This window comes from Rhamphochromis sp. 'chilingali', assembly GCF_963969265.1.
Source record: "Rhamphochromis sp. 'chilingali' genome assembly, chromosome: 2".
Lineage (NCBI taxonomy): Eukaryota > Metazoa > Chordata > Actinopteri > Cichliformes > Cichlidae > Rhamphochromis > Rhamphochromis sp. 'chilingali'.
This window is the reverse complement of record NC_137930.1, coordinates 28,431,450-28,455,271: the sequence shown is the minus strand read 5'-3', so window position 1 is coordinate 28,455,271 and position 23,822 is coordinate 28,431,450. Positions and strand designations below refer to the sequence as shown.

General features: G+C 40.4%; 1 protein-coding gene across 3 annotated transcripts in view; it reads left to right on the top strand.

The window, feature by feature from the left end:
* The window catches only part of sh2d3ca (SH2 domain containing 3Ca), a 46,218-nt gene that overhangs the window by 8,830 nt on the left and 13,566 nt on the right, over positions 1 to 23,822 (top strand). Inside the window, exon 1 of one of the 3 annotated variants that reach the window (XM_080874475.1) lies at positions 7,662 to 8,215. The exons of the other annotated variants lie outside the window; for them this stretch is intronic. Within the exon in view, the coding sequence (XP_080730601.1) occupies positions 8,045 to 8,215 (171 nt within the window). The 5' untranslated portion in view covers positions 7,662 to 8,044. Of the gene's footprint in view, positions 1 to 7,661; positions 8,216 to 23,822 lie in introns of those variants that run through there. 3 annotated transcript variants of the gene reach the window in all.

The window sequence follows — 23,822 nt, the reverse complement described above, 5'->3', positions numbered from 1 at the left end:
GGTAATGTCAGCCTGCCTGGTAGTTGGCAGTCTGATGATATCATAGACTTTGTACAGTACTTGGGTGTCAGATAGACTGTGTGAAAACAATGTGCGGAGTGAGTTAGAGGGAGCTGGTGAGGGAGGACAAGGGTTTGTGTGCGTGGCTTTGAGAAAGAAACCATGGGAATATGCGTTTGCACTTTGCATGGTTGTGTATGGGAGGCAGAGAGGGAAAGTGTGTGCGGTACAGTATTCTACGGTATCAGTTGTACTTTGGTCTAATTTAGTCTTGCTGCTGGAAACCCAATATCTGCCCTTATTCCTGGACAAAATGACACCAGCGGTATATTTGTGTTTGTGTCTGTAATTCCATTAGTGATGCTTGATATTGAATGATCATTGGCGAAAAGCTTGTTTCAAAATTTCAACTTTTTAAAGGAAAACAAACTAACAGCTCAGTTCGGGAGGAGTGGGTAGTGATGCTTTTTTGGGATCTACTGGGGCAAGGATGTTCAGAGTGGGAATAACAAGGCTTTCACATGACAGGAGTAATAGAAGAAGAAAATAACAGCAATGGATGAGATAATAAGAAATGACAGACTTTGGGGTACAAAAGAATGTTATTGCCTGAAGTTGTAATACTGAGCTGGACTGAAGTGGCTCTTCTCTTCTCTTCTCTTCTCCCTGCTACATGTGTTTGCAGCCAACTGTGCTGATATAATTATGCCTTTACAATGAACAGGAAGGATGCAGAGTTGTTTACAACTCGCTGTGTTTAAGCAGGCTAATCCCCATGTTAAGCGTTGACTTGTCCCACCTTGTCTCTGGCAGCAGGACATTTTGTCAGTGTCACATCTAGCTGAGAGAGTCTTCATCCTGGATTACTTTGGTTGTCTTTTTGCATTTAATACATATGTCCGTCTTAGAGAAAGACACACGCAGAGATTGTTGGCTCTTTTCCTTCTAGTTTTTTCTTTGAGGCATCTGCTTTTGTTTAGAGTGAAGTGATTCAGAGCTCAGAGTAATGAAGTTATTTTAATTAAATCTGTCATGAGGTTCCTGTGTAGTGGTGGTTTTGGTGGGGCTAAGTGTGTGCGAGTGGGGGGTAAATTAATTAGCAGTCGTTGAACAGTTAGCGTTAAGTGGGCGCTTTCTAATGTAAGAAAAAAAAAAGAAACATTCACAGCAACTCAACTTTGTTTACAAGCAATGTGATTTTTGTCTATAGACTGATATTGATTCCCCGATCCATTCCAATTAAACATAGACTGTCAAGCACAATACTGCGTGTCACGTAACCCAAACTGTGTGCGACAGAGAGCTCAAGGCTTCAATCATTACCTGTGCACTTCAACACCACACTGCTTCTTTTTCTTTCCCTCCAGGGGTTCATTTGTTATATTATTTGCACTTGTTACACCTTTTGTGTTAGATACTTGCAACTGGTGATCTTCCATTATGAAATAAATAAATAAATAAATAAATAAAAACCAAAGTGATTGTTTCACTGGTGTGTGAAGCCATTAGAGGACCCACTAATGCTGTGATATCTCTTCTCTTGGTGCTTTATGTCCCTAAAAGCTGAAGCGCTCTGCTTGATGAATATAACATTCACTGCTGTTATGTCATTTACGGTACTTTGAGTGAGAATTAACTGGTGGTTTGAATATGTAATTTTACCAGGTAATTACAGTGTAACAAGCAATACTAAAACACTTATTCTGTACTTTTTATTTACTTCTCAGCAAAATGATTTGTTATAGAATCCATGTCAAGAAAAGACACAGATATATTTTTATGTAAAATTCATGGTTAAAATCTAGCAACAGTTGTGCTTTTTTTCCATAATGACAAATAAGTATGTTATTCAGTATTTTCAACATGCTTGTAAAGTAATTATTTATGGTGTATATTTGCGCTACCGGTAATAAATACAGACTGGTTTTGGCTTCACCAGTGCTCATTAATAGCAAAAAATAACAGAAAGAAAAAAAAATGGCAAAAACTGAGAGTATTGTACTTTCTTTTAAACCCAGAGACAACCCAGATATACAGTAATGAACCAAAAAGCTCATAGATGAGATGAAGAATGATGTCAGAACACATTTACACTTGTCGAAGTAAGTGTAAGTCAGCTACACAATCAGTCTTCATATCTTGTCAGTTACACTTGAGTAAAACTAGGACAGCAATCTCATTGCGACTAGGAAACATTGGTGGTTACCCGGCAAATACACTGCCAAGGACCGATTTAAAGGAGTTGCAGTAGCCAACTTGTAGGCTGGAAATTGATCGTGCAAAACCATAACCTGTTGGTGACCACTTTCAATAGTAAGGTGACCACACAGGTCGCAACCTGACGCCATGCAGGTTGTGATCAGACTCGGACTGGCAATCACCGTCAGACAGATTGGTGAAGATTTGCAAAATGCAAACTCACTGCAATCGGTGTTAGTCAGTCTGTGCCAAAGAGTGGAACTTCTTTGCAATAGAGGACTGCCTTCTAGTTATATTTCTATGTAAAAAGCATGGTTGCTGAGTGCCTGTGTTATTGTGCAGTTTAATCGCCATCCTGCAGCAAGTACGTTGCTCTTTGTTGAGGAATTTCTGAATTTCCGTTTCAAATCTATGAGGCTGGACTCTGAATATAAGTAGTTAATTTCTATTTAATGTTAATAACTGTGTTTGTAGATGGCGAGTTTAGATTTTCACAAATTTATCACACTTAATCGCTGTATTATCACAAAAAGACTGCACGCAATCGCCAGCTTGACCCCATTCATTTGCAAACTGAAGCCATCGCCTTCTTGACACAACAAAGTCACTTTGAGGATGGTAACTGACTGTGAGTGGTTACAGACCTGCTCCCCATCTTCGAAGCAAACATTTTAAATGCAACAAGATCGCAAAATTGTTGCACACGGTCACAATAACTGTCTTCAACCACTGAATGTAGCTTACCCAATGCACTGGATTCAGGAGAATCAGGGGAAACTTTGGAAAGTTTTAATGTTAATACTTCTCAGCCAAGTTTTAAAAGCATAATTGCAGCCAAAAGGGTCATATACTATAATCATCTCTTAGAGTAATTTATGAATTAATTAATAACAGTACATTGTTGTGCGGCTGACACACCGAAATGATGTTAACACAGTGACGGTGTTCTGTGACCTCAGCTCATCAGCTGTATCAGTGAAGGGAGATTACACTTGATCCCCTGGTCTAGACTGCAGTATGAACACACACACATTCATACACACAGGCATGCAGCTTAACCATTGTATTCATTATGTGCCCAGTGCTTCCAGCGCGTCTCTGTAACTGGGACAATATAACTGCCTGCTGGACTCTTGCAGTGGTTTGAACCTCCAGAAAAAGACACACACATGCACACTAATGCACACATGGAAAAAACTTGAATTCATAAACAGATGCACGGACATGTAAATACACAGAATGATCTTTTCCTCTACTTTGATTGTTTTTAAAGCTAATCCTTTTTGTCTAGCGTCCCAACCCCCCCAGTCCACCAATTGTATCTCACTCGCCTCTGTAGCCTCATTCCCTGCTGACCTGACAGCATGTGGCAGCCATCATGCCAGCCAGCAGCCGTTTTCTCTGTCCTTTAGCATTCCTGCAGCTTTACCATATCTGGAACTGTATCTGTCAACCTCCAGCCGTGGTTCATGCCACCTCCCTGCCATCCAGTCCCATGGGCAGAGAGAACCAGTTTTCAGCAAACTGATACTCATTGATCTAGAGATTTAGGCCAGAATAAGGCGATGCATATGTGAAAATCTGGTAGTTTGTTTATACTTTTTAAAAAACAATTCTTTTTGCATAGTCTATACCAAAAGTTACTGTTTCTTTTCTTCAAAAAGACCACAATTAACTTTGAGAGTTTAGATTAGATTCAATAAGAGTTGGCCTAATTTCTTTTTCTTTTTTTGGAGAATGTCATCAGGGTTTAGGGACTGTCAGAACTTGACCGGGGTTTTTTATTTATTTGTCAAACTAATTAAGTAATTCAAAGCAACAATAGAAAATGTTGATGAAACAGTATATTTATGACCTACTGCAGATGGATTTTTCTAGAAATCCTGCTACAAATAGATCTTAAATATTAAACTAGCCAGCGTTATTGCATTGGAATCCCTTCTGTAATGTAATGTATTGTCTACATTCCCAGGAGGAGCTCAAAATTTAATAACCGAGATTGAACCTAGTAGCACTGTCCCTTTTAAGTCCTCTATATGATGGTCATATCGCTACACAGTCTCTGCTTTGACTTTATTAGCTTGAAAGAAACAAAAATCTCCTCTTGCATGACAGATGACGTTGTCTTAAATTGGTAGGAAGCCCTTGGTTGGTTTTGGTCAACTCGCTCTGTCAGAGCAGGTTTACCAGTAATCATTTTGTGAGTCAGATCCCCAGGGGGTCCTCTGTTTCATATTAGCTTTACCCATCACCCCAGTCCCTGTCTAGTCATTGCTAAGCTAGCTGTAGAAGATATGGCCCTGTTAATGCCTTTATGTGTGTGTATCTGTCCAAGCCAGAAACGGAGCCCAAACCAATTGGTATGTTTTAGTATTGAAATATTCACCATGTAATCCCCTCTTCTCCACTCCTCCTATCTCTCTCTCCCTCTCGCCCTCCTCCCCAAAGCTTTTCACCACAAATCCTCTTTTGGCGTGCCTGCCTGTCACACCCTGCAGGCAGGCAGTGTGAAGGGCAGCTGTGTGCGTGTGTGTGTCTGCTTAAATTGCCTTGTTTCAGAGCCCATATCCTCATTAGAGTGCTGTGATGTTTTTGGCACTAATGAGGAGCAAGGGTGTGTGTGTGTGTGTGTGTGTGTGTGTGTGTGTGTGTGTGTGTGTGTGTGTGTGTGTCAGCTACGTACGTGTGTTTCACGTCTGCATGACTCTGTGTTTGTGTGTGTCCGCTTAGTTATTGCTTCATAGTAGAGATGATGAAACAATATTGTTTGGGCATTAGCTGAACAGAAAGCATAGTTTAAGCCAACGTAATTGATCAGCAATTATTTAGAGCAGTTAGCTCTATAAAAACTGTTTAATACTTGCAAATGTTTTTGGTTTATTGAGTTTTTATGGCTCAAACTAACACATTAAGTAGGAATGAATGATAAACCCCTAATACAGTCAAAGAAATAGCTGTTGTCTTCCTAAATAAAACCTTTGAGCATTTACTCATTATATTCATTGCATATTGTTTTTCCTTTCCAAAAGGGCTTCAGATTAGTCTCTCAAAAACACTATTTGTGTTAAAAAATACAGCTGCCAGTTTTGGGAGGGAAAGATGAGACTATAGTACAGTTTTAAGGACCCCCCTCTATTGGTAGGAGACAAGAAAAGATAACATTGTCAGTGCTTTGGATCCTTATCTATCCGTCTTATCTCCTTACAGGCTTTACAAAACCTTCCTCTATCTTTGCTCCTTTAAAAGGAAAGCTATTTTTTTAGTGTGACTGCTCACAATTTTTGTCAAGAAGGCATAAATATAAATTTAAATATGCTTACAGTAAGTCAAGGACTTGCTGCACTATAGAAAATGATTGCACAGTTGGATTCAGTAGAAAGTGCTCTGCTCTGCGGGAGAACTGTTAAAGAAGGGATGTACTCTAACTGCTAATTCTCACTTTATATACTTTATTATTCAGTTTCAGCTACATTAAGAGTACAAGTACACATATAACATAAGGAGGGGGCTGGGGGGTGGCGGCAGAGGAACGGTGTTGATCAGTCGATTAATACAAATGTGCTGTTAGTGGTTCCCTTGAATGCAACTCAAGTGTTTTATGACCAAATTTCTACTAAGTTTGTTCTTAGTCCTCTATAGAACGTCACTTTTCTGCACAGTGAAGTCTGGAAGTCTTTGACTTTCAACTAATCTGACTGTCCGACTGGTCAGGCCTTTGGTGCATTTAATTTCCTTGTCCATTTCCTGTCTATTCCTCCACTGCATCAATCCAATAAAGGCAAAAAAAAAAAAAAAATCCATAAAATAAAAAGCAAAATACCTGCAGCCCCTAACCAGCATTTAATTATGCTGTTACTCAACTTTCAGCAGCCAAAGCCAAACTGCGGACTTAATGCATTTGTGCTTAAAGCCTCTTACTGTGAAACTGATTTGGAAAGTGTTGAGTTTGCTTTAACAGCATGAGTCCACAAGTATTTAATTTCTTCAGCAGTAATTTGTCCCTCTGATACATTGTGCTCGGGCGACCCTTAAATCTTCATTTTGGCTTAGGACGTCAGATAAAGCACAGAAAGTTAAGTGGTTTTCCAGCTCCAGGTCACTGTCAGGCAGGTTACTCAAAAAGATAGAACAAGCGCTTCCATTTGTAAAGGGATGAAGTGTGGATTTACATATGTACTGACAGTTGGTTCACTGAGCATTTTATCTAATAACGGTAAACTGTTTACAAGGTTGATTGTACAAATTAAATGCTCAGCTCTGAATGTGATCAGTCTTAGACCTACAGGCAGTCACGTAAAGGCATTCGTTTCAGCAGTACTGTAATATGCATGAATGTGATCAGTGATATCTGTGTGCATAATACAGACTGTCTAGTAAAAAATGTATCTTCAGAAACTCTGTGGTTATGCAGACTCAGACTCATAACATACTCACTGTTCAAACAAGTGAAAATGCAAAAAAGGAAATGGTCTCTTCATATCGTGACTTGAAGCTGCAGGCCAGGATCATAGAGCTTTCTGGCTCAGTGCTGCATGTAATCGTCTGCTCTTTCCTGACATGATAGAAGAAAGCTCTAAAATAAAATAACATAAGAACATAAACCTGTGGTAAATGCTCCGATGCATTCAATTACAGTCTGGGCTTTTTAAACAGGCGATGACGGAGAAGTGATTATTCTCAAGAATACCTGGCTGCATGTGAAAATAAAGTGCCCTTTGGCTCATTATTATATATTTTTTCTCTTCTCTTTAAACATATACGGTGGAGGACTTAAAGTAATAACGTGAATATTTGCATTCAAGTTTTTACATCATTTAGTGCCGTTGCCTCTACAGACTTTGAAGTCACAGGTTGTTTTACTTCTTCAGATGTCTGAATCTACATATGGAGAGCTTGGTAAAACACACCAGATAATAGAAACCATTGTCTATAAGAGATGGATGCAGAAGCAAAAATCTATGTGTGGGAGGAGCTAGGGGTGGTAGTAGGGCTGTGCGATATGACCAAAATCTCATATTCCGATAGAAGACATCTGTTGTCCGATAACGATATAAATCACAAAAAATTGTACAATTTCTGTGAATCTCGAGCAGCTCGACTTGCGTGAAGTGTTTCCAGCTGGGCGTTGTGTACCCAGATCGAATGTTTTAACTGATGCATGATACTATACATTTTTAGACATAAGTTGTAACGGCCGCTGTTTTCTTTGTGAGTATTTATTACACGGCGTGCTGCGGGGAAAAGCCCGTTCTAAAGTTTGAGTCTAGGGTTTATTTTTTAGCACCTGACTCTTTTTTTGCTTCTCATCCGTAAACTCTCTGCATACTCTTTCACGTGATTTAGTTTATTTTGAAAAGTCTCAACAGGATCTTGAGCTTTATTCTGAAAGGTTTATGTGGGAAAATAAACAAGCGGACACGCGATGGTTTTACCGTCGTTGTTGCTAACGACAACGCATAAAAACAGGCGCTTGTCCGTCCGTAGTGTGTTAAAATTTGAATCTAGAAGTTGAATAACAATTCACATCCAGTTAGGATTGTGCAGTCTAATATCGTTAGCGATAATAGCTGTATACGTTTTTATGTGATTATAAAAATGTTAAGATGTGATATTATAGTGCGTGGAATAACAAGATAAGCCCAGGCATGAGAGCATGAGGCGTATCCAATGTTTTAGTATCTAAAAAGCGAGCTACTTTCCAAAAAAGCACAGTACTTTTCAAAATACGTGAGAAAACTGTTCTTGCATAAGGTGGAAACGACAAACTCGTTTCACCACTTGAAGCAAAAACACAGCAAAATGAAGTGCAACCGTGATACGTAGGAGGAGATGCTAGCAGCTGGAGATGTGCGATCCAAATGTAAACGAATGGCTCCACCAAAAGTCGCTGGAGTGCTCCAATCTGTGTGACAGGAAGAGCAAACAGCAGATGGAAATGACTCATGCTGTTACATGGTGGAAAAGCAGCACTTTAAGCAGCTTGTTTCAAAGCTTGACTCAAGATACAACATCTCAGGTAGGAAATATTTTTCAGTTTCGTTATGTGACGGTGTTGTGGAGCTCCTGAAGAGTTGCAAGGTTAAATTATTTTAGTTATTGTTAAACCAAAATGTTAGGTAGTTAGATTATAGTTTTGCTTAAATTTTCCATTGAAAAAGAACATTTACTTACATTTCTAAATGCTTCAACCTGCAAGTGTCAATTAAACACTGTTCAGTGTTTAGTTTTCTGGGCATTTTAACATGGGCACCTTTGAGCCTAGTGTCCATTTGAAGAACTGCAGGTTTGGCACTTGTTTACTGGCTTCATTTTCTAGCCACTGAGGTTGCTGCATCCTCACAAAGTTTCAAAAAGGATGATTATATTAAGAGAGGAATGGATGCTAAAAAAGCATGGACGCGCCACTAAATGAAGAGAAATGATCTTATTGGGAAAACCTTCTCACTGTGAACATAAGAGATTAATTACAGACTGAACTCTAGGTTGATTGCATTGCCCATTAGCTTTAGAGTTTATGTATGTGCAGTCACTTTGTTCACCACTGATTGAGAATAATACACTGTTCTCTCGCCATCTCCAAGTCCTCGTGTCTTCATTCATTTACAAGTTCTAATGTTGAGTTTTAGGATGATTGATGGAAACTGTTGGTTTTTGGAAACAAACTTTTCGAAGTGAAATGGATGCTGAAAATCAACCCTCACCAGCGTCTCACCAAGGAAATCACACATGCCTGTAGATCCGCGCATACGCATTCAAAGCTCACAGATGCTGGGAAAAACACAGCTGAGAGGGAGTGTGGCATAGTGAAGGGATTTGGGGCAGGAGGTTGCCAATTGTTTGCTCTCTTCATCTTTGACCTCTTCTGACCTCGGAGAATGCAGAGGCTTTTGGATCTTAGGCTGCTGCAGCTTTAAAGACTCAGTTCTACCAAATGAAACAAATAGCCATTCTGGCATGGGCGAGTTGTGCGCACATGCTTTAATTTCCATTGTTTCATACAAAAAGTAGGGCCTTCTGGTTTGAAATGACATACAATAAGTGCAGTCTGGAAGACGGCGCCTACGCAGACGTTGAGGTCATGCTGATAATGGTGAGAGTGTTCTTTTGGTGAATGAGTAAACTTGACCACAAAATCAGATCACAAAATCACAAATCACAAAAATTTCATTTTTATTAAAAAGAATGTGCTTTCTGGGATTTTTGATCTTTAAGTCTATATACACCCAATCCAAAGAGCACATTAGACAAATCCAACTGAATGAAGGAGTCCCTCCTACTTGGACGTTTGGGTTTTCCACATGTTTTCTGCAATATTGTCAAATATGTAAAAGAATGTTTGAGTAGTAATTCTAGCATATTAAGTAGCCCTATTCTGAAGCTTAATTTTCCAATGATTCATTCACTGATTTAGGCTTATTGTTAAGCGCAAACGAATTTTCTCTGGGAGAATTTTTTTTCTCTTTTTCGGTGAAGGTCTTGCAGCTCCCCGTGCCTTTGTAGCGTTTTGCTCTAATTTCTAATAAATCCCACTGGGTAGCGTGTGTTTGAGTTACAGAAGGCCCTGGACCTCTGCGGAGATTTTAATGCATCATTTTCCTTTATGAAAAGACCTGAGGCCATTAAAGCGTCTCTGGGTGATTTGCAGAGAGCAGCTGAGAATGCCGGCGAACGAGCGCCTTATCGCTTTCATCCGCACACGCGCTCACATAGGAGCAGATAGTCAGTACATGCTTAAGCAGGCATGCCTAGATTGACACATTATTGCTGCAACTGTCTTGTTTTTGGGTAGGTTTTTTTTTTTTTTTTTTTTTGTGTGTGTGTGTGTGTGTGTGTGTCTTGTGTCGACAAGTGAACAAGCTGCAGATACACAATAAGAGATTTAAGATTCCGCTAAGGTGCTGATAATATTTTTCTTTTAGTTACTAATGAAGCAGACTGGGGTGTTAATGTGAATCAGATACAGATACTGATTAGAGATGGGACAGATTTTATGGCTTAAGCAGTTTTTAGCTTTTTGAACATAATTACATTTCAAATTAGACAGATCAGAGTAACACTCCTGCCAGTAAAATGGAATTAATGCAGTGTGGACACACAGATCACGTGCTGGAACATCTGCAACTTAGGCATAACCATAATGATTCGGTTTTAGCAAAGGTGATTAGTTTAAGCAGAGAGACAGATGAAGAGGCTGTGTTGATATAGCTGTAGACAGCACTTATTATGCTTCCTGAATGCAATAAGGAAGTAATACAAGTGTCCAGATAAAAGAGAATAATGGACATGGCACAGGCAAATAACATCCCCCAGCAAGACAATTATTTTTTATATCAGGACATCTTAGAAGTGTGTTATTATGCTTGGTTAAGTGGCTTTCAGCATGTGTGGTATCGGTAATGTGCATGCTGGATTCATTCATTTACATCTACAGCATATGAAAATTAAGGCTGGCTTGCATCTTTTGTTCACACGTGAAGTCTTGGCAGAAATTCCAGCAGTTACGCTGGCAATTACAAGCCCATGGGTGACATCATTCTCTATAAAAGGGGTATCAGGGGTGAGGGATGGAAGGTGTGGGTGGTATGGAAATGTAATGGGGGGAGAGAGAGAGAGAGGAAGAGACAATGTGCAGCGTGTTGTAACAGGATACAACAGGCTAATGTCTCATGAGCATTTCTTGGAGGATCTGTTGTGGAGTTTCTCATGGGAGTGTTTAAACATAAGACTTTCATACACACACACACACACACACACACAAGCACTCTTCCACACTTGAAGAAAGTCCCTTTCAGTTTCCTGTATTATTATTATTATTATTTTTTTTGTTTCCCTGAAAGCTGTGACAGAGGCGAGGCTGCTCTTAAAGGGAGTGCATGTGCAAGCATAAATGAAAAGTGGTGTTAGAGTGCGTGTCCATGTGTGTGCATTTTTTATTGCAAAGTGAGAGTCCCAGCCAGCAGTAAAAGCTCCATCTGCATCACCATGACAACAGTCCGGTAACAACAGGGAGACAACACCCATCTCAACCCTCCCAACCCCCATCCGCTGTGTGTTTGTGTGTCTGTGAGTGTGCGCATGCTTGATTACATGCATATTTGATCGTGTGCATTGTAGTGAAATTTCATTGTGTGTGCGTGTGAGAGAAAGCTTCCATTAGGGAGCATCCCAGCAGGTAATGTCTGACTCTGAATGATGTACACAGCCCTAATAGCTGTGCCTCAGTGGGGAGTGGTCACACCCACAAACACACGCACACGTTTCTTTTCAGCCTTTGGATGAATGGAACTGATACCTCAGCAGTGCTCTCCTACTGTCTGCCTCAGTCAGCCAATTGCACAGCTTACTGCCGAACCTACAGGGAGCAATGACATCATTGCCGGCCAATGGCATCACAGCTTTAGGGCGTGCTTCTTTCTGCTGGTCTGCTTGGCTGTGGGTGACAAGGAGGAGTGTGTATATGTTTTTAAAAGGGAGTTAAAACTGACTAGCAGGCGTCTGCAGCCTCTTTGTGTGATCAAACATTTTTCTTTCTTTCTCTTGATCTAATTCTTCTGTCTGTTCATCATATTACATTTTTTTTCTTACCCTTTCACTTATCTTCCTTCTTCCCTGTCTTTTCTTTTTTCTACCCTCTTGCACATCTTTTGATGTCTCTCTTCCACAGTTTGATCATCAACTACATCATCATCAACTCTTTCTGTGTGTGCTTGTGTGTCAAGTTACAAGGCCAGTCAATAGGTCTCTGTGTGTACTGTGACTTGGCAGAATTTATGTGCATGCATACTGATGCAGTAGGGAAAAGGATGCCACAATGACAAAGCTTCCAATAAGCGGGACTCGGTTGCATTGTAATGTAGGGTAAAGTGAGGATTTGCATGACACTGTTTGTATCTTTGTATTCAGGAAAAGTAATTTAAATTGAATCCAAAACTGGAATGGTGATAGAATGACATTAAAATCCATCTTAAGTGGGTGTGTAATATTCTAATATTGAATTTTGGAATCATATTACCTATTATCTCCAGTTTTGAGCCTTTGTGCTGGGCTACTATACTGTATGTGTCAGGCAATATAAAGCTAACAGAGCAAGATACAAGTAGTGGTGTCAAGTGTTTCTTTTTATTCTTACCATGAAAGCAAATAAATAATTTATTTCAACAAGTGTTGAGCTTTTCCTTAGAATCGCTACAGGATTGCCATAATTGTAGTGCTCCAGGCCTATCAGTTGCATTCTTAACAATGCAAGTGTGATTTAGTGAAGTATCCATAAAGGAAAACAATGACTTCAGCTCACGCCATTGGAGCTTTTGTACACTTGAGTCACTGCACGCCTTTTTTCTATTCTAGTTGCACATTGTGTTCTGACTCACAGATAACAAAGCACAGGTGCTGATGCAAACCTACCCTTTTCCCTGCTCAAAAAAGATCAGGAATAAATAAGTGAATTAATAAAGAATTGGACTTATAAGCTGATGTGTGGTATAATGATTGCAATACCAGTCTATATTTGAGCAAAATATACCACAACACACAAAAAAAGATTAGCCTGATGATGGGAAATGCAGTCACACTGGATTTATACTATCACTCTGAGCACTTTTTTTTCTTTACCTACAGCGAACACAGGGAAAAGTCCTCCTTTTGAAGTCTATCCTGATTTAATCCTATTGCAATTTTGTTTAAAGCTCAAACTTGAGCCTAATCCTTTAATACTTGTATACTGTAGGTGATTTTCAATCAGAAACACTGTGACCAACATAAAGAGATATAAGTCAACTGACTGACAACTCTGGGAGTAATAATAAAAAATGCATCAAAAGCTGTAGATGTGTTTGTCAGATGTGCGTCCACGTCTCTTGGCTGTGTTTCAAGTTGCAAAGCTGATTAATCCTTGTGCTGTCAGTTTGTGACTAATTAATTAGTTGCTGTGTCACCATATGTGTGTGAATGCCTGGTAACAAGGTTGCAGCTTAGGCTTCAGCTTAATCTGAGACATTGTTGACATGAAACACAAATAGAGTGACAATTAAATGAACACAAAGGAGTCAAAACTTTATGATGGCCCACAAATAAAGCAAATGTGTTCTATTAACTCTTAACAGTAGATGTAATAGATGTGTAATATGTCTTCATTGTCTGTCATTTCCAACAATGTGAATGTATTTTTCTTTCTCCTATTTTGGTGTTACATGCATCAACCATCTAATCCTGAAAAGGGTGGGTTTTTCAGATGTTTGGGCCAGTGGCCCTTAACCAGCACCCATTATTGCCTCACTGTCGTGTGTCCTTCAATTGCTGCTTCCTTCCTTTTTGTCCCTTATAACCAGACCTGGAGAAATGAATTGTGGGTTTTTTTCCCTCCACACCTGTCATTGTAAAGATAGATTGGCCCAGAATGGATGGTAATGGTAGTGGCTTGTGATTAAATGGCAAATAAGGAGTGTGTGTGTGTGTGTGTGTGTGTGTGTGTGTACGTGTGTCTGCATTTGTGTGGAGGTTGCAGTATGTTTAAATTCATACATGCATGTCTTCAGCTAGATGAATATGTGTTTCCATTGGGGGGTGTGTGTGTGTGTGTGTGTGTGTGTGTGTGTGTGTGTGTGTGTGTGTGTGTGTGTGTCTGTGTGTTAACAGAGGTGGGCTAGTATTGATGAGGCTTGAGACCTTCTATCAATCAATGTAAAGACCTTTAACCCCAAAACCCAGCAAATTAGCCAATAATGGGTGAGGCCAGAGAAGGAGGTGCAGAGGACGGCAAGTGGCAAAGCCCTTAGGGGAAATTGCATGTGTGTGCGTGTCCATGTGTAAGTGGTGGAGACTGAAGCGGTGCACAGTTGAGTCTTATTGCGACTGATTTACCATACTATAATTAGCCGTTTTCTCATAATGAGGTCATTTTTAGAAACAACCACAGTTTGCAGACAATCACCAGTCTCCCAGCCCTCTGCCCCACCAGCCGCAGCCTCTTCTCTGCACTGCCAAAATTAAAGATTAGATTTGTATTTCCAGCAGAGTGAATAAACTGCCCAGAGCATCTTTCAGCTGTCCCAGCTGGTCCTGGCTGTCACAGACACTAACAACTCTGGGTTTCAATTAAAGACAAGGTGATAATATTTTTAACCGGAGTGAAATGGAGGTTAAACTTCAGAAAGATCATATTTATCCTGCGGATTAAAGAATATTGGTATTTTAAATAAATAAATATGATTTCAGAAAAATACAAATAAGGGGAATAATTAGTAAATATTCCCTGGAACATGCAGGTAGATAACGGGCAGGTTGAACCAGCAGGCAGCAATGCAGCGCATCAGCAGTGCTGATGTGTCAGAGGACATGAAAGGGAAATTTTCCAGCTTAAAAAGACCATCGAATTGGCAGGTGTGTTTGGTATAATTTGAGGAGAACGAGGCTTTAAACTACAGATTTCCCTTACCTCTTTATTTTCTTGCTTTCTAATACATCGCTTTTCTCTCTCCCTTTGCCTTTCGACTGATGCAACAAGGTGATGCCTCGGCTGTTGTTTGATATCAACGCAGACATTTCCTTGCAAGCAACTACACACTGACATACCGGCTGAGTGGATCTGTGAGGGGAAGTGCACAGAGGCGGGAATGATATGATGGCAGAATAGGGCAGGTGTACGGGCGGAGTGAGAGGAAAAACTAGAAAGAATGACTGTGAAGATCAACTTTGGAATAAAGGAATGGGAGGAGAGAGACAAAAGGTGGAATGGAATAAGTGGGAAGGATACCAAAGTTCATGTTAAGACAGATCAAGCATGATGCAGGTTAGAAAAGCAAGAAATAAGACAGCTGACCTCTTTAGGCTTACTTTCTTATCTCCATCCTTCACAGCTCTCCCTACTTAACAGGTATGTGTCAGAGAAGGAGGCGTATGGGGAAAAACAAACAAACAGACGAGTTCAGGAAAAGATCAGTGTTTGAAGACGGAGCATAACATATCGAGATAAAAGCACGAGGCGCAGAAAAAAAGGCTGCAGTGTTTGCCCATAGCACGGTAGATGGAGGAAGCGAAACCTGATGAGAGGGGAAAATTGGCTAAAGCAGCGAAGTAAAGGAAAGCCATGTGATGAGTCAGACAAATGTGTACATTTGAGCGGTCTATAAATTGCACCGCAGTGAGGGAAAGGTGAATTATGAGCAGCAGAGAAAGGCAGGTGGAATTGCAGTGATTGACCAGCAAATCCTCAATTCTCTGAGATTACTCTGAGCTTTGGCCAAGCAGGAAAGATGGATAGGGTTGTTTTAGCAGTGCCAGCTGGGGTTAACGAGCATCTTGAGTTATATTATGTGCAGGCTATATTTTGAGAATGAGTTTAAAGGTTTTTTTGCACAGATGTGATTGAGTGTGGTCTTTCTTGACGTTGACTGTAACTACACTGGTTTGTTAAACTCCCATTTCCAGCTTCAATTTTTACGATTGTGGCAATTTTATTCTTGTTTTATTGAACTGCAAGTGAACGCATCACCAAGTTTTCATCTAACGGGGTCAGGGTGCTTAGTTATCAAGCTGCATCCATGAACAAAAAAGTCTGTTGATTAGGGTAAATAAGAAAAACTAACCAGATTTTTATACTTCAAAAGTGGACTTTTTGCATGCATGTTGTGACATGTGGCGTGATGGGGTTAGGGTAACTCTAACCCTCCCTGTTTTATCTTCTTCTCGAAAATCTTGTTTTTTTTTATTGAGATAATGAATTTACAGCACTCCGGGCACTGCTATCTCTTTGACTTATGTAATTAAAAGGCTCATCCCAAATTACTCCAACCTATCCAAATTGGAATGGGGTAAGGTAATTTCAGTAAATTGGGCATTTTTACATGGAAGCCATTGAGGATTGACTCCTTTCAGCCTCGGAGGTTGGTGCTTGTATCAGAAGTGTGACCAGACCAGTTCCTGTGCCTGATGGTCTTGTAAAAAGAACTCAGTTGGAAATATGACTAATAAATGCTGTACTTGTCCTCTCAGCCATGCCGGCAGAAACACAGGTCACCGCATATTGCAATGTGTGTAAATTTAAAGCATGAGTCATGGTAACAGAGCAACACATAGTGTGACTGAGTGGGCTGCTGAAGTGGCTTCATGACTTTGTTTTCATCTATTGTTGTGTTTTCACTACCAGCACTGTGCTGGCAGTAAAGGGTTTTGAGGCTTTGTATCTTCATCCGCTGTTTTGTCCATCTTCAATAAGACCTGAATTGGAAATCATCTTCAGTCAGGGGTGATGGACTCAACTAACCACTTGTCCGTAGGGAAAACTGATGACTCAAGTGTTAAGAGACTAATACTTTGGGAACAGATCACATGTGTGCATACACACACACAATTGTACATACAATGGGATACCATTATAACTGCTCTCAACCCGCCATGTTTTCCTCTTCGGTGCACGTCACTGCACATGACAGAGCAAAGCACACATGCGGCGCATTAACCTTCTCTCTGTCACACACACTTACACACACCCAGACATTTTTCCTCAGGGAAACACCAGCTGGGGCATGCAGGGTATGGCGCTACCATGACAACGGCATCTATAGGTGTGGCATTGCTGAGTCGACTGTAAGAGAGTAGTGTGAATGCATGCAGTAATATTGTTTGGTTGAGGTTCGTAAAGCCCTTTTTGTGTGTTTTCTTCTATGTAGTGATTCTGTTTTAACCAGTGCATCAGGATATCACTCTTACTTGTCTGTCTCACTCACATTTGTATTAAACAGTTGATCCGACTGTATTAAAAATGTTAAAAATGAAAGAAATGTTTTTTTATGTTTGTGTTTCTAGAGATTTATTAGAGGTTTTAAAGCATTGACATTTAAGCAGCGTGTTTTTAAGGCCCTTGGAAAGTTTTCTGTAACATTAAATAATAAATATTTAGCATTATCAATATCTTGTCACAAGACATCCAATAAGCAATCACTGAATTCATATTTAAATCTTACCATAGACGATTGTTTCTGAGATGTACATCGGAGATATCACTATTTTCCAATTGTTGCATACACTTAAGTTGGCTCAGGAGGGAGAATAATAATTATAAAGTTGGTCTTTCAATCCTGTGTGTGCAAGTTCAAGCGTCTTTGGGCATTTTGTACAACTGTGTGTGTGTGTGTGTGTGTGTGTGTGTGTGTGTGTGTGTGTGTGTGGTAGGAAGAGTGCCTTATTTATCGTATAAAGACAGTGTATCAGTGTGCATATGGAAAGGACAATGAGTGCTCAATATAGCTAGAAAAGTGCTACATGAACACAGTCCATTTACCTACAATCATAGTAAGAAGCTGATGGATTGAAGAGCTTAGAAAATGAGACTCAACCATTGCCTACACACTGAGCAACTCTGCAGCTGGACTTTGCACGTTTGTAAATTGTGTTAAATTTGTGGGTGTATCCAATTACAGCAATTCTTGGTGTGTGTGTGTGGATACAGCGCTTTGTCATCAGCAGAAGCAGCTATTAAGGTAATCTAAATTGAATTGCGTTGAACTAAGCAGTCTTATTTCATCCTGAGAAACATCTAATTAAATCTGTTTTCAGTCTGTATTGTACTCTGGGTGACTGTTTCTTTAATGACTAAACATGTCAGCGGTATCTGTAGCAAAATGGAATGGCGTCATCGCCAGCTCGACCTGGGTGTGCACTTGTGTCTGTGGGTATTTGTGTATATCTGCATGTGTCCTTGTTGCGGTATGATCTTGTTTGTGTCCATGTTACTTCTCTGTTTCTGGTTGGGTTTATTTTTGTATTTTCATTAGTGTGAAAATGGGGATATGTATGGGTGGGGGGTGTCTTTACAAATTCTTTTGGGAAATGAGTGTTTACTTCCCTTAGAGTTGTATGTGTGTGTCTGTGGGTGTGTGTGAGAGAGAGCGAGAGAGAGCAAGCATAGCCTATAGGCCTGTTTAGAGAAACCGTGGGTTAGGAGGCGAGCGAGACAAGTGTGCTTGTGCTTAACAGTCAAACATCATTAAAATCTTCTTCGCTCGTGTGTGTGTGTGTGTGTGTGTGTGTCAGCATTTCATTTGTATGTGTATAAGGGTTCCTCTGTTAAAGTTTGTGGGGATAAAATATTTTTTAGATAATTTTCTTTCTTTCTTTTTGGAATTTGTGGGATGTTTGATTACTTTTTGTGCACATTTGTCAGTGCCGGAGACAGTGCTGTCATGTGCAACAAATTCAACAGATTTAAGAAAAACAAAACAGACTAAAACAAAATAAATTTACCCAAATTCACTTCACCAGAGTGCTAGTATTGTGGTTGTAAGTATAACTGTGATAAACAAAACCACCCTCTCACATGGAGGACATTCAGCCCTTTAGGCAGCTGATTGTCATATATCTTTGGCTGTGGCACGCGCGCGCACACACACACACACACACACACACACACACACACACACACACATTTTACTATCTGTAATGGTCTTCTCATCAAAGTGCTGATAGATGCTGTTGACCAGGTGTAGAGACAGCGAGAGAGAGAAAGAGAGAAACAGGAAACAGAAAGTAAGTGCATCACAGAAGAAGGGAGATTAAAATATGAATGGCAGAGTCATACAGGGACACTGAGACTGTTTGGTCTATAGAGAAGGCAGATACAGTAGTATATTAAAGGAAACATATTCTCTTTTAAACTTGTCTGTCTTCATTCTTTCTGATTTTAGTGTCGCTTTACTCACCAGTTTTAACTGATTTTATAAGGATGCAGTGGGAGGTCAGGTGATGAAGCATCACCAGGGTTCAGACTTGATTTCAAATTTGCCTGGATAACCTTAAGCAGAGAGTGGAGCATTTAAGGTAAAATGATTCTGTGGAGCCACTTCTCAGTTCAACCTGCTTTAACCTAATGTGCTGAGATGTAGCAGAAGCTGCAGCTCACATGGCACAACCAGACAAAGGGCAATTACAGTGGGGCAAAAAAGTATTTAGTCAGCCACCAATTGTGCAAGTTCCCCCACTTAAAATGATGACAGAGGTCAGTAATTTGCACCAGAGGTACACTTCAACTGTGAGAGACAGAATGTGGGGAAAAAAATCCATGAATCCACATGGTAGGATTTGTAAAGAATTTATTCGTAAATCAGGGTGGAAAATAAGTATTTGGTCAATAACAAAAATACAACTCAATACTTTGTAACATAACCTTTGTTGGCAATAACAGAGGTCAAACGTTTACTATAGGTCTTTACCAGGTTTGCACACACAGTAGCTGGTATTTTGGCCCATTCCTCCATGCAGATCTTCTCGAGAGCAGTGATGTTTTGGGGCTGTCGCCGAGCAACACGGACTTTCAACTCCCGCCACAGATTTTCTATGGGGTTGAGGTCTGGAGACTGGCTAGGCCACTCCAGGACTTTCAAATGCTTCTTACGGAGCCACTCCTTTGTTGCCCGGGCGGTGTGTTTTGGATCATTGTCATGTTGGAAGACCCAGCCTCGTTTCATCTTCAAAGTTCTCACTGATGGAAGGAGGTTTTGGCTCAAAATCTCACGATACATGGCCCCATTCATTCTGTCCTTAACACGGATCAGTCGTCCTGTCCCCCTGGCAGAAAAACAGCCCCATAGCATGATGTTTCCACCCCCATGCTTCACAGTAGGTATGGTGTTCTTGGGATGCAACTCAGTATTCTTCTTCCTCCAAACACGACGAGTTGAGTTTATACCAAAAAGTTCTACTTTGGTTTCATCTGACCACATGACATTCTCCCAATCCTCTGCTGTATCATCCATGTGCTCTCTGGCAAACTTCAGACGGGCCTGGACATGCACTGGCTTCAGCAGCGGAACACGTCTGGCACTGCGGGATTTGATTCCCTGCCGTTGTAGTTATTAGTGATAGTGATAGCAGAGCTGTACATTTTGTTTTATTTTTAAAGTCTTGGAGTCAGAATATGGTTTATCATCTTTAGATGAAAACTAGCCCGCTAACTTTCTGCTAACTTCCTTCCTTTCACTCCATTAAACTTGATAAATCCTCTTTTTCATCTGTGTCTGGATATTAAGCTTTATTGTAACACCTGGGAGAACACCCACACTGAACATTTTATGTAAGAGGAAGAAAACGTTTTATTAACTCTGTGTTTTGTTTGAGTTTGGGAACCGAAAAAGAGACCCAGAAATGGCTAATGATGGCAGACTTAAGAGGTGGATTAGGGTCTTTTATCTCTGCGGTTCTTTCTGCCATACTTGGAGACCACTGTGTTTTCCTCTGATTTGGTGGAGGATATACAGACTTATGCTCCAAACTCCATGCACATTATTTTCCTTTTTTTCACTGTTTCTTGCAAATTTAAATTCTCTTAGTGCTGATATTATTTGCTATTTTCTTTGTGGCAATAAACAACTGAGTAATGCAGTGAGCTGCTTCTTAAGTGAGTCTCCAGCTCCCTGGTCTTGCATTCATTTGTGGCGATGGTAGTTCTTGTTCTGCTATGAAGGATGGGTCATCCCCATGTAGCCCCACATGAATCAACTCTCCACCTACTGCAGATTCTAGTTGAAGCCGCTGGCTCACCGTGAGGTGACTGGTGTTGTGATTTGCCACTATTTAAATAAACTTGAATTGAATTGAATCTCCAGAGTAGAAAAAGTACTACTGATGGCAGCTGCAGTCCAATATGGTGTAGTTGTCAAGCAAGAAACTGCAAACTCATGGGAGGAGTTGCAAATTAATATTGAGGACTGCTACAGCAGCAGCCTGGCCAGTGAGCCACCCAACTGGGAAATTTAGCAGTGACTGAACTTTCTCTTAGATGGATTAAAAAATAAATAAATAAAATCTGAGGAGCAACTGCGCCAACTACCTCTTCCCTATAGGTTTGTTTTGCCACTACCACTTCATGCCTGGGGAAAAAAGGGACTTGAAATTGAGTTATAGATAGACTGGGATAAGAAAAAAAAGGAGGCAATAACCCGAGAAGTCCCGAGAAAGTAAAAAAAAATCAGAGCTATTGCAGCATAAGGCAAGCGTAGTTTTGTGAAAGTGGAGCCGTGCAGCGCAGTGGCACTGTGCTTCCTACAGTCTCAGTGGGAGTGTATTTGTATGTCATATCCTGTCCACCAGCTGTCACTCAATACAGGGGGTCTCTGCGCCGACACCAATACTGACTGACAGCTCGAATCAGTGCTCTATATGTGTGTGTGTGTGTGTGTGTGTGTGTGTGTGTGTGTGTGTGTATTTCTGTGGGACAGTATATCAGCATCCAGCGCTTCCAAAGGAGAGCGTTTTGTGTGTGTTTGAGTGTGTACGTATAAGAGACATTCATTCCTAATGACAATAGAAGGTCACTGTTATCACTCTCATACTCTCTCTCCCTTTCTCTGGCTGCATACTAGGCATCACTCTCTATGTCTGAGAGACTAGTTGTTTCTCTGATATTGTCCGATAACATGAGGTATCAAAATTTCTGTTTTTTATCTCAGTGGGGTTTTTAATTCTTTTTTTGGGGGGGGGGCACAAACTGCCAAGTTTGATTCTCAGGCCAAGCTGGGATGGGCCAAACTGATTTAGGGCAATTCTAGTTTTAATATCTCCATTATTTGATTTTGTTGTTTAATTGCGGAAGGTGTTGTTTTTTTTTTTTTTTTGTTTGTTTTTGTTTTGTTTTTTTAACCTTAACTCAGTTGAAGCAATTCTTCTGCACCTTCTGCTCAAAAAGCCTCAGTCACTGCATGCATTATTGCATGATTGCAATGATTATTATGCATGGTTATTAGAGTTTTTCTCATCTCATAAAAATTTGATATACTCCAGAAAAGGAGAGAACCCTAACCCTCCTTGGCTTCCATGCAGGTCCACCAAGGCCCCATTGCCCCATCACCCCCTCCAAACCTCCTGTAGTGGTTTTCCCATTATTCTGCCTAATTCTAAATGGACATCTTTCAGTACCCCTTCACCTTTACCTCAAGATTGACTGACATATTCATGCTGACAGTTGCTGTAATCAAGAAGACACAAACTTAGCAACGTAGTGTATGCTGTACAGTGTAGCGAGGATTGCTCAGACCTCTACATTGGAGAGACCAAACAGCCACTTCATAAACGCATGGCACAACATGGAAGAGCCACCTCCATGGGACACGATTCGGCTGCCCGTCTGCATCTAAAGGATAAAGGTCACTCTTTCGAGGATGCCGATGTTCACACTTTATTCAGAGAAGTCAGATGGTTTGAAAGAGGAGTGAAAGAAGCCATCTATGTCCACTGTGAACAACCATCTTTGAACAGAGGGGTTGGTTTACTACATCAACTGTCTGCCATCTATAATCCAGTTTTGAGATCCTTTCCCTGACGCCTTAATGCCCACTCACATCCCCGCCATTTGACCTCACGAAATCACATGATATTGTGGGGCTAGGTTTCACAATGAGTTCACCCAAAATCTTGGTTGATTGTGACCTACACCTGTTTTCACACCTTGGCTCATGTGATTGGGTACAAGATCAACAGGGGGTTCATGACCCTCTTGGGGACTAGGACTTAAATCTGGGACTCTTCAATATCTGACCCTAGAACTGAAGAGGCTTCTCGGATGAGAGGTGAAACGTCTTCAAGCAACTGAAAGAAGTCCAGACACTTTTCTTTCCAAGTCCCTTAGATTAACTTTCAACATTTCTCCTGAAGTAAAACATCATCCATGCCTAGCTAAAGGACCTCATATAGACAACTTCAGGTCAAGTTTCAGGCCACTGTTCAAGAAAAGGCTGTATCCTAGGATTTTAGCCTTTTATTCAACATGATGGTTCACAGAGTTGACAGGACGGCAGGTATAGATTTGGGGCAAATAACATGATAGAAATGGTCTTTGGCAGACTTGAACCCAGGTCTCTCCTGTAGTATGGGGGTTGCCTGCTCAGCCAAGCAAGCTACAGCACTTATTATTTAACATAATAGGAAAACTTATTATGTTAAACTGAAATGGGGAAACTACAAGCAAACCTGTTTGTTTTTTTTTTTTCTTCTGTTTTTCTTTTTGTTGGTGTCTGACTCTTTCATGAGAATGGCATGTGAGCTTGCTTATAAGAGAAAGATGAATTGTAAAAGCTGTTAGTCTGACAAAATCCCAGGCACACTGCCAAAAAATGTTAAGAAGGTTCATTCCTGTTAAATTGAGGTTTGGGCTCTGGTTGAATCAAGGTCAGCTCAAAAAAGGTAATATTTTTTTATCATTGCATTTTTGTTTTTAAATTTTTTGACTTGAGCAGATATTTAATTAGTCACCAGGCGATAGAGTATTCCTCTAATTAACGCACAATCCTCTCTGACTGCATTGTCAGAGAGTGATTAGAGCAGTTTAACGTGCATTGTAGATAATGTGGTTAAAACATTTGAGCAAACCACTACACATCACACAGACCATGCTTCTTTTTCACTTTCTAACTGGCGAACGAGATTATCAGATCCACTTTTGAGCCGTCTTTATTGCATCATTGCAAAAGCAGTTGAATTAGCTTTGATTCAACGCTGCTCGTACCTTGCTCAGAAAAAATAAAGAAGGCTTGTGTTACCTGCCCTTCCCCTCTAATGCTCATATCATTTTACATGCGACTTAGAGACTACTACACCCATGAGAACCAGCGTGAATATAACAGTGTAGATCAGGCTGG